This window comes from Megalobrama amblycephala, linkage group LG23, assembly GCF_018812025.1.
Source record: "Megalobrama amblycephala isolate DHTTF-2021 linkage group LG23, ASM1881202v1, whole genome shotgun sequence".
Classification (NCBI taxonomy): Eukaryota; Metazoa; Chordata; class Actinopteri; order Cypriniformes; family Xenocyprididae; genus Megalobrama; species Megalobrama amblycephala.
This window is the reverse complement of record NC_063066.1, coordinates 3,648,437-3,660,607: the sequence shown is the minus strand read 5'-3', so window position 1 is coordinate 3,660,607 and position 12,171 is coordinate 3,648,437. Positions and strand designations below refer to the sequence as shown.

The 12,171-nt window shown below is 33.9% G+C and overlaps 1 protein-coding gene across 11 annotated transcripts in view; it reads right to left on the bottom strand.

The window, feature by feature from the left end:
* The window catches only part of enox2 (ecto-NOX disulfide-thiol exchanger 2), a 287,212-nt gene that overhangs the window by 9,557 nt on the left and 265,484 nt on the right, over positions 1-12,171 (bottom strand). For 10 of the 11 annotated variants that reach the window (XM_048175873.1, XM_048175875.1, XM_048175877.1 and 7 more), the window contains 2 exons: positions 8,466-8,522; positions 3,877-3,982 (listed from right to left, as the gene is read on the bottom strand). In XM_048175873.1, coding sequence (XP_048031830.1) covers positions 3,877-3,982; positions 8,466-8,522 — 163 coding nt within the window. The remainder of the gene's footprint in view (positions 1-3,876; positions 3,983-8,465; positions 8,523-12,171) is intronic. The other variant, XM_048175874.1, reaches the window with a different exon arrangement.

Sequence of the window (12,171 nt, the reverse complement as noted above, 5' to 3'; positions counted from 1 at the left end):
ATACAATGCTGCCTCAGATCCAGGCCCAAATGAGGTATCTTAGAAGACAGAATAATTATTAAAATGAGAGCGTGCCTACGAGGCCTTAAAATGCCGTCTAAGTAGGCAGCTCACTTGGTTTTGGAACAGAGCACTACTGCATCAGCGCTGATTTGCAAATGATTCCAAGTACTTGAGGTGTTTTCCCTGAAGTGGATGTCCTCATCGGCTAACTCTGCCTCTTGAACTTTCCGAATGATTATAAGTGTTTAATTGCAGCTTTGATGCTGTTTGGCGTAATCAAGGTTGTTCTTCGGCCTGCCGAGTGCTTCGTTCACACACTCAAACATATGGAATAACAATAACAGCTGCTATTAGCACTTCTGGCTCGAATGTGATTGAGAATAACTCAATTATTCTGAATGCATTACGGTATGATCAGGGAAGCAAAGCAGCTCTCCAGAGAGAAGCGCACAGGTGCCGCAAAGTCAATATTCCATTAGTCTTGATGGACTGTAGACAAAGATTATATATTATACATGGTTTCATTGCAGTGTGTTTGGATACCTTTCCATTTACACACATTGATCTAAAGCCAAACATTGTAAGGTGAAAGAAAATGGACCTTTCATAATAATGTAATGTTTCACTAATTAATGCATAATGCATATCTGCTAGAAGATATAATGCTGTATGTGCTTAAATAATCACCCCGAGCTGGCAGCTGTGCTGGGTACTTCATCCAAAAATGACAATTCTGCCATTTTTTCTACTCAACCTCATGTCAGTCCAAACCCATGTGAAGCGAGAAGAGATTAGCAATGACAAAATGAGAAAATCAGCAGTGAACCGAAGCTTTAAACCTCAAAAAAACTGACAAAAATCATCATCATGCAACTTATGCAGCAGAAATTGGTTGCAGTGTAGCTACAGTGAAGAGGAAGACAAAACTTTTACATGACTTGAGAATAAGGGCAAAATGGTGCAAATTCTGGGAGCCCCGCACACAACATGTGGATCTTGTGGTCAACAATTAAAGAATTTCTAATTTTGTTTTAATTAATTCATTTCCTTATTTAACTAAAAGAAAGTCAAATGGGCTTGGAACAGTAGTAATTGCTTCGATTTACAGTGTTTTATCAGAGGGGAGAGCAGACTGATGTTGCCAATTAAATGGGGATTATTAGGAGGCCATGATGGATAGAAATCAATAGGAGAAAACTGACCTGAACCACTCTTACCCAGAAATACCTGGGATTTTTAACCCTGTAAAGACGTATAAAATGATATCATAAAAATTGAGTATCATATTTGATACATTATGGCACGTATAATATAAGAGAATATTATTCAAACTGAGCAATAACAATGTTTATATGGCCAAAAGATGAAGCTTTTAATGAAACTAAATGAGACTACTTGCAAAATGCATATAAATATCAGTCATCACTCTATATTTTCCAATAATATGTCTTATTAAGATGATTTTAAATGCTTAGTTTTATGATCAAAGCTCTGTAGTTTTTATTAATAATATAATGCAATGCAATTAAATGCAAATAAACATTCCTCAAAATTCTAATGTATCAAGTTGATACATTGTAACATGACTTTTCTGAAAATGATCAGGTACATCTAAGCTGCTTCAGTGAAGTGAGTGTTCATCTTGAAATATTACTAGCAATATATTCATTTATAAAACATTTCAGTAACACTTTCCTGGACTTTTGCCTCAATAAACTCCTAATTTACTGCTTATTAATAGTTATTAAGGTAGGTATTGGGTAGGATTAAGGGATGTAGAATATGATCATGCAGAATAAGGTATTAATATGTGCTTTATAAGTACTAATAAACAGCTAATATGCAAGATAATAAGCAACTAGTTAAAAGTGAGAATTGTTCCCCATAGGGATGCATGATATATCGGCCACCATATCGGTATCGGCCGATATATGTTCATTTTTAATGTTATCATTATCAGCCTAATAAGAAACTTTGGCTGATATATTAAAACCGATAAATAATGGATAATTTCCTTTAGCTGAGACACTTCAGAAGTGCACTGTTCATCATGATGGTTTTGAATTGCTTTAAATATGATTGAAATCACTTCAAAAAGGAAAATACAGTTAAGTGCAACATGTGCAGCGCAAGTCTGTCATATAAGCTACATAATATTATAATGAGTACATTATAATTGTGTGTTTGGGACATGGATTAAATGGTGAAACTTTTGTCTTTATAATCAAGCGCTCAAAAATTCTATAAACATTTGGATTTAGATTTATCGGCCAATATATCGGTTAAATATAAAGAATTATCGGTTATCAGTATCGGCCAAAATTTTCGGTGCATCCCTAATTCCCCATACTAAAGTGTTACCAGAGTTTCTTACGTTTATAAAATTCAGTAAAGATTTCGCAGCAAAAACACACATATATCACAATCTGAAATTTCAGAATTTCACTAAGAGGCCTTTTATCTGCTAAAAAAGTATAAACTGTAAATCTTACGACAGAAGGCCTGCAGAAGATTGCGTGCAACTGCAAAGTTTTGATAAAGTTGGTCATTTAAATGTAAACATGACAGCATGGAATAAAGCCCTTTAACACAAGTCATTTCACTCGCCGGCTTCTATCTCTTCTCTTTGAATTGGGAAACATCAAATTCTCCAAAACTGTTTGCCAAGTTTTTGATTAAATTTCATATTTGAAATCACCATTGAAATCTGACAACAACTGTCTCAGAAATTGTGTTTCCACATCTCTATAGGAATCGCACGTCTGACTGTTTCTATAGGAACCGGAGCTTCTAACGGTTGCTGCAGTGATGCGTGACTTTACCAATCGGCGATTGGCTCTTATTTATAAGGCGGGACTTATTACGCCATATTGCGCGTTGCACTTTCTCCAATTCAAAACAATACGAGTGATGCATCTTGTGTTATTCTATAGCCTTTGCTCCTCCTCTATAATTCAGATCAGATTTGGACTGACAGTGTGAACACAGCCATAGCACAGGACTGCAGTGAGTAAACGTGACAGCTTTATACAGCCGCTGTATGAACAGGTCATATAGTGATGTGGCTCACAATGCACATTTCATTACGTCTGATCTATTCTCCTTTAGTCCTCCTCAAACACTAGAGCTAAAGCAGATCTGATGGACTGAAAGAGCTCATGGAAATCTAACCAGCAGCACTAGGGGTTACTGAAGCTGGATCAGCAGGATCAGCACTCTTTCCGGTCACTGAACTGGCAAATAAGCCAAATAAAATACAAATAAAAACAGCTGTGCTAAAAGTGCGGCGGCAAGGCAATTACGCATGCAGAGAATTCACGTCTGGATTATATCACTTCCTCTCATGCCACGGCAATCGACTTCTCATTCTGAACATATGAAAAATGTTTTGGCATAAACGAATGTACATGTAACAAGTGGAGTAAATGACTCTGGATTACTGAATTATTAAAAATCAGAGGTGTAACCACCCCTTCACTTTGAGGCCACATTACCACCTCAGGGTGTGCATTCATTTTTAATAATTCAACAGCACAGAGTCAATTATTTCTTCCTTTCTGGCTGTTTCTCAAAATATAGCGAGCTGTCTACCTAGACAGAGTTTTTGGCCATCAATTTTGGCACATTTCACAGCCTCTCTCTCGCTCTCACACACATTTCCGGCTGTGCTGTGGATGACATGTTAAAGTTCCTCATTAAAAAGCATCCGAGGTGACTCATTTGAGGCTCATTTGGTCAGGCAATTAACACCTGCACCCTAGCAGAGATAGCTGTGGATGATGGAAATAATGAGAAGAGGTTTTTGTACAGGTCTTCTGAGATCTGATTAGATAAAGTGTGAAAAAGAGCTTCCCGTCGGTCGTTGAAACTCACCCACGAGCAGAGCCTCTCTCTCGGACTTCACTGGGCTGGGAGGACCCTTCTCCGGCAGGCTCTCCTTCTCTTGGCTGCAGGACACCACGGCCGACGCCGCCGCCTCCTATGGCAGGAAATAACAACAAAAAAGAAAGTTGTTTTCTTCTCACAGGCCCTCTGCCCCTCCCCTCATTACCCCGGCCGTCTGACGGGGCAGCAATCTCTTCGCCCAGTTGTGTCAGAGTGATTTATCCTGCGACAAATAAAGTTCTCCTGCGCTCGATTGGCCTGTAATGATCTGTCATGTTCTGCGAGAGGATGGAGGAGGGGAAATGGGACAGCAGGAGAGGGTGGTGGGTGCTGAACAGAAAGGAAAATGTAGAGAGAAAGAACAGAGTGGAAGGAACAAAAGACTGGACAGAGCAGAATAATAGACACTTTTCACGAATAGGGCCTGCAACTTTTTTTTTTTTTTTCCCTCAGTAAGTTAAAAAATATCAGTAAGTTATAAATAAAAAATATCCATATTTATAACTTTATGAACCAGAATTCAGGCTTCTGTGCATGACTGTAGTTATGGCGGAAGAGTGAACTTTGACTCAATGCATGACGTACTGAACACGGAAGCACAGAGGATAACACCGGTCACAAATTGGAAGTCTAAAACGAGAATTTTAAAGGGAAATGTGGGAGGAGCTTGAGTTTGTTTGTTTGAACCGCGAGAGCGCCACCTAAGCTTACGCCACTCTTACGTCATACGCCGGATCTTGACTATCTTGTGAATGCGCGGACGGATGTTACCGGAAGCTAGTGATTATAGCCTATAAAGTTATAAATATGGATATTTTTATTACAAAAACCCATCGCTTCACTTCAGAAGGCCTTTATTATCTTCCTGGAGCCGTATGGATTATTTTTATGATGGATGGATGTGCTTTTTTGGGCTTCGGGTACCATTCACTCCTTGGAAGAGCCAGAATATTTTTAATATAACTGTGTTTGACGGAAAGAAAAAAGTAAATTATAATTTAATTTTAAGTGAAAGGACCTTCTGTCATCACCATAAACAGGTCAAACTAAACATTACAAGAGCCTTTTTTTATTTTCTATTTATTTCCTAATGGGTTTTTGCTAATTTTCTTGTCTAATCACGAGTTTAAATCTCATTTTTGTAATTCTGGGAACATTAAACACTAAATAAGCACAAAAAAAAAAAAAAAAAAAAAAAAAAAAAGTATAATATAAATACAATTTAAAAGTACATAGACTACTGTTTAAATAGTTCTAATAATTATAACAATTAATAGCAAGAATACATCAAATTAATCAAAAGTGACAGTAAAAGCATTTATTATACTGCAAAACATTTTTCAAATAAATCATTGATAATAATAAGAAATGTTTCTTGAGCAGCAAATCAGCATATCAGAATGATTTCTGAAGGATCATGTGACACTGAAGACTGGAGTAATGATGCTGAAAATTCAGCTTTGATCACAGAAATAAATTATATTTTATTATATATATTCATATAGAAAACTACGGAAGAGGATTAGGGCCAAGCAATAATAAAAAAATAAAACCATCTCGAGAATAAAGTTGTTAAATTTCGAGAAAAAAGTCGAGATAAAATGTTGAGAATAAACTCGTTAAATTACGAGAAAAAACTTGTTAAATTACGAGAAAAAAGTCAAAATTAAATGTTGAGAAAGAACTCGTTAAATTACGAGAAAAAAGTCAAAATGAAATGTTGAGAATAAACTTGTTAAATTACGAGAAAAAAGTCAAGATAAAATGTTGAGAAAAAACTCGTTAAATTTCGAGAAAAAAGTCAAAATGAAATGTTGAGAAAAAACTCGTTAAATTTCGAGAAAAAAATTCGTTAAATTACGAGAAAAAAACGTGTTAAATTTCGAGAAAAAAGTCAAAATAAAATGTTGAGAATAAACTTGTTAAATTTCGAGAAAAAAGTCGAGATAAAATGTTGAGAAAAAAGTCGAGATAAAATGTTGAGAAAAAACTTGTTAAATTTCGAGAAAAAAATTCATTAAATTACGAGAAAAAAACTTGTTAAATTTCGAGAAAAAAGTCAAGATAAAATGTTGAGAATAAACTTGTTAAATTACGAGAAAAAACTTGTTAAATTACGAGAAAAAAGTAAAAATTAAATGTTGAGAATAAACTTGTTAAATTACGAGAAAAAACTTGTTAAATTACAAGAAAAAAGTCAAAATTAAATGTTGAGAATAAACTTGTTAAATTACGAGAAAAAACTTGTTAAATTACGAGAAAAAAGTCAAAATTAAATGTTGAGAATAAACTTGTTAAATTACGAGAAAAAAGTCAAGATAAAATGTTGAGAAAAAACTCGTTAAATTTCGAGAAAAAAGTCCAAATGAAATGTTGAGAAAAAACTCGTTAAATTTCGAGAAAAAAACGTGTTAAATTTCGAGAAAAAAGTCAAAATAAAATGTTGAGAATAAACTTGTTAAATTACGAGAAAAAAATGTGTTAAATTTCGAGAAAAAATTCGAGATAAAATGTTGAGAAAAAACTCGTTAAATTTCGAGAAAAAAATTCATTAAATTACGAGAAAAAAACGTGTTAAATTTCGAGAAAAAAGTCGAGATAAAATGTTGAGAATAAAATCGTTAAATTACGAGAAAAAAGTCAAGATAAAATGTTGAGAAAGAACTCGTTAAATTTCGAGAAAAAAGTCAAGATAAAATGTTGAGAAAGAACTCGTTAAATTTCGAGAAAAAAGTCAAGATAAAATGTTGAGAATAAACTCGTTAAATTACAAGAAAAAAGTCGAGATAAAATGTTGAGAAAAAACTTGTTAAATTTCGAGAAAAAAGTCAAAATAAAATGTTGAGAATAAACTTGTTAAATTTCGAGAAAAAAGTCGAGATAAAATGTTGAGAAAAAACTCGTTAAATTTCGAGAAAAAAATTCATTAAATTACGAGAAAAAAACTTGTTAAATTTCGAGAAAAAAGTCGAGATAAAATGTTGAGAATAAACTCGTTAAATTACGAGAAAAAAGTCAAGATAAAATGTTGAGAAAGAACTCGTTAAATTTCGAGAAAAAAGTCAAGATAAAATGTTGAGAAAGAACTCGTTAAATTTCGAGAAAAAAGTCAAAATGAAATGTTGAGAATAAACTCGTTAAATTACAAGAAAAAAGTCGAGATAAAATGTTGAGAAAAAACTCGTTAAATTTCGAGAAAAAAAGTCAAAATAAAATGTTGAGAATAAAATCGTTAAATTACGAGAAAAAAGTCAAGATAAAATGTTGAGAAAGAACTCGTTAAATTTCGAGAAAAAGTCAAGATAAAATGTTGAGAAAGAACTCGTTAAATTTCGAGAAAAAAGTCAAAATGAAATGTTGAGAATAAACTCGTTAAATTACGAGAAAAAAACTCGTTAAATTTCGAGAAAAAAGTCGAGATAAAATGTTGAGAATAAACTCGTTAAATTACGAGAAAAAAGTCAAGATAAAATGTTGAGAAAGAACTCGTTAAATTTCGAGAAAAAAGTCAAGATAAAATGTTGAGAATAAACTCGTTAAATTACAAGAAAAAGTCGAGATAAAATGTTGAGAAAAAACTCGTTAAATTTCGAGAAAAAAGTCAAAATAAAATGTTGAGAATAAACTTGTTAAATTTCGAGAAAAAAGTCGAGATAAAATGTTGAGAAAAAACTCGTTAAATTTCGAGAAAAAAATTCATTAAATTACGAGAAAAAAACTTGTTAAATTTCGAGAAAAAAGTCGAGATAAAATGTTGAGAATAAACTCGTTAAATTACGAGAAAAAAGTCAAGATAAAATGTTGAGAAAGAACTCGTTAAATTTCGAGAAAAAAGTCAAGATAAAATGTTGAGAAAGAACTCGTTAAATTTCGAGAAAAAAGTCAAAATGAAATGTTGAGAATAAACTCGTTAAATTACAAGAAAAAAGTCGAGATAAAATGTTGAGAAAAAACTCGTTAAATTTCGAGAAAAAAAGTCAAAATAAAATGTTGAGAATAAACTTGTTAAATTACGAGAAAAAAGTCGTTAAATTACGAGAACAAATTCGTTAAATTAGTCAATTTAATGACTTTATTCTCATAATTTAATGACTTTATTCTCATAATTTAATGACTTTATTCTCAACATTTTATTTTGACTTTATTCTCGAAATTTAACAAGTTTTTTCTTGAAATTTAACAACTTTAATCGCGAGATGGTTTCATTTTTTTTTATTATTGCTTGGCCCTAATCCTCTTCCGTAGAAAACAGTTCTTTTAAATTGCAATAATATTTCACAATATTACTGATTTTACTGTATTTTTGGATCAAATAAATGCATCCTTTTTTGTAAAAAAAAATATTGGCATTGTATATAATATTGAGAAGTCGAAAAGACTAGGACATTTTAATCTTTCATAGAAGGTTAATTTTTTCTATCAAATAATCTCACTACATAAAACTTTTTTTTTTTTTTTGCGATTTGTGCTTCAAATTCTTTTTTTTTTCTAAAAGTCATGGGACATACAGCTCATAGTGTACTGTACCGGTGTGAGGTGTGATGTGTCAGAGATGGAGAACAGCGTCTCCCACTTACGCTGGCGTGATTTGCACTTTCATCGCTTCCTCTGTCCTCCTGCTTGGCCGTCTCCAGCTAGTCAATTAAAAGAATGAGAGAGCTGTCAACAAGCAATATGTCACAGGCTCACACTCACACTCACACGATTCACACGGGGAAACTAAAGGACGCGGGACAGACCGCAGGGCAGGAAGTGGAATCACAGGCCTGACACGGCGAGAGTTGAAGGTCAGGTTTGCAAATGGATTTCTCTAAATGCCAAATAAGCAGCAAAGCTCCACAGCATTAGTCCTGCTCAATGAAAGTCTAATGAAGCACATCTTAATCGCAGCCATTTCAAGCCGCTGAGATTAGTAATGCTTACAGAATATTTAGAATCACTATTGTTATTGCTCATGCTTACGGTTAGGGATTTGAACAAACCCCAAATCCATATATTAAACTTTGGATTAGCACCATCTGGGCTACATACACGAAAGATATCTCAAATCACGCGTCCTGTCGAGCAGAGGCGTGTTATTACTTTTCTAAGTGATCTGATTTTCGTCTAGCTACTGTATGATAAAAAAGGTGAACAAATCCCATGAAAGGCCTAAGCCGTATCTAGATAGCAGAATATTATAGACTCAGTTCATTTTTTTTTCTTCTTGTGGCAGCACACAGAGGGCCCTGGGGGCAGCTGAATATAATAAAAAATCATGAAAATATTGGCTGGCCAACGGCAAGCTTTAGAGGGGCAAGAACCGATTACATTTTCTTCATAAAATGTAAATTGTTCGTATTATAAAGCGGATAGTTTCAGCTCTAAAATCTGATTAGATGAAGCACATTCAAAGCCGTTTTGAAATAGACAATATACACTATACTCTAAAAAATGCTGGGTTAAAAACAACCCAAGTTGGGTTGAAAGTGGACAAACCCAGCGGTTGGGTTAAATGATGCCAGTTTAACTATTGTATGTTAATTTCTATATGGCTGGCTTAAAATGAACAAAAAATATGTTGGAAATTAAAAATCAGACACATAATTACTAGAGGCAACAATAATAACCAAAATGTGAACATTTATTAATAAGCAATTTAATAAATGTTTATCATTTCATTATTATTTAATAAACTCACTAATAAATGTTAATTTATTAAACATATTAATAAATGTTAATTTCCAACATATTCTGGGTTCATTTTCAGCAAGCAATACAGTCATTTTTAAACCATACTTGGGTTAAGTAAAATTACCCAGCAGGTTGGGCAAACATTTAACCCAACCACTGGGTTAAGACAACCCAATCGCTGCACTTTAAAAAAATGCTGGGTTAAAAACAACCAAAGTTGGGTTGAAAATGGACAAACCCAGCAGTTGGGTTAAACGTTTGCCTGCTGGGCAGTTTTATTTAACCCATATATTGTTTAAAAATAACCATAAAATTAAAATTGGCTTAAAATGAACCCAAAATATGTTGGAAATTACAAATCAGACACATAATTACTAGATGCAACAACAATAATCATCAAAAGGTGAACATTTATTAATAAGCAATTTAATAAATGTTTTTTGTTTCATTATTATTCATTAAACATATTAATAAATGTTAATTTCCAACATATTTTGGGTTCATTTTAAGCAACAATACAGACATTTTTAAACAATAGTTGGGTTAAATAAAACTACCCAGCACGTTAGGCAAACATTTAACCCAATCGCTGTGTTTGTCCATTTTCAACCCAACTTGGGTTGTTTTTAACCCAGCATTTTTTAGAGTGATGTGCACCTGTGACTGCACATCAGTTGATATCTATATTCATATAATTCTATATTAAAATAAAAAAGATAGGATAAGGATCTACAGCAGTGGCCAAAAGTGATATTTGTTTTTAATGAACCTAAAAGAAAACCATCAAATTACAATGAAAAATATTATATATTTAAAAAAAAATAAAATATGAGGGAAGAACAAAACACTAAACTTAGTTAAGCAAGCAATTATTTTGCAAAAAAACAAACAAACTACAGCTACAGGTTTTATTTTACTATGCATAAAAATGCAAGCTGACAGGAAAAAGCTTTCATTGACTACAACAACATAATGAGTTATTAATATTTTATTGTTTTTGCATGTGGTCATCATTTCTTTTGATGACAGCCTGGCCAAAAATTATGTCTGCACAATTTGGCATGTTTTATTGCATTATTATCACAAATAAAACAATCAACTTCAAACTCAACAACACCTACAAAACCTTAAATAATATTTGAATAAAGATTAAAAATGTATTTTTTCCTTTAGCCACTGCTTTTTCATTACGTTGGTAAAAGAATCATTGCATTTGATTCTTGTAATCAATAAAATATTTATTAATTACTCAAATTAAAATAAATAAATAATCATTTAACTATTAATAATTGATTGTTATTTACTGAACATTTGTGTCTTTTATCACACTGCTGTGAAGTAGAAGGCCTGCTTTTAAATGCAGTGAGCCGATTTGGGACGCCGCACGAAACTCTAGGAAAAAATATTAATGAAGTTTATCACAGCAAGAGACGGAAGAGCAAACACTGAGTCACACACGTACAGGCTGATGTATGACATACGCAACACATTCATCTAGCAGAAAACAATAAACTGCTCTCACAACCGATGGGCACAGATCTATAGGAGGAATGGCTGCGTTAAAATTGATTTTCATTTCTTCCATTAATGAGTCTGTCTCAGGTGATTCATCAATGCACATGCTGATGCCTTGAACTCTCCTTCAGCATGGATCAGTGGTGCCGAGATAAATTCCACTGCAGAGTGCCAATCAACCCAGACTCACGGCTGTACCACATGCAGACATTTCTCCTTCTCTTCCTGCTTTGAATTACGAGTAGCCGACCAACCATTTCCAAAATGATTAGTCTTGGAGGTGATAAAACTCAAACTTAACCTAAAACGATCCGCTCCACGCTACCAGATAAGGAAAACCGAGATAACAACATCTGTCTGTACAAGATAACGAGCTATCAAATTTTGGGGCGGGCGTCGTTTAGCCTTGTCAAACTGCCATTACCTTTTGGAAGTTAAATTTGAAATTCGATCTGATTTAAAATGTCACTTTTCCTAAGTTTCATACATGAATGACTAGTTTTTAAAACATTTGTTGGGATTGGTTCCCTTAAGCAACACAGTCATCAGGTTTCCCTGAATAAGAGCTGTGTTGAGGACAGCGGCGGTGACACGCGGTTAATTGAAAGCGGCTCATTGTAGCCGCTGGTGTGGCGTGTCGGCCGGCGCTGCAGAGGTGCCATTAGTTTTCATTAGCGTCTGCTGCTGCTGTCGGGAACACGTGCGCTGATCACACTGAAGACCTGTAGCCTTTAAGAGGACCAAATGGAAGATGCATTTTCTGACAAGTTTTTTGTGGGCCCGCTCATCAACACGAGCACTATATGTGAACAGCGAGAGTGATTTTGCCAGGAGAGTTCCCTCACTTCAAGATTGTGTGATAACAAGCACAATCACAAGCATAACACGTCAACGTGACACGCAATTGCATGTCAGCACAAATTCATCAAGAATTACACACAGTGTTAAAGGGGTGGTTGATTATGATTTCACTTTTTTAACTTTAGTTAGTGTGTAATGTTGCTGTTTGAGCATAAACATCATCTGCAAAGTTACGACGCTCAAAGTTCAATGCAAAGGAGATAGTTTCTGTTTAAGGAGTACAACAAACGGCTG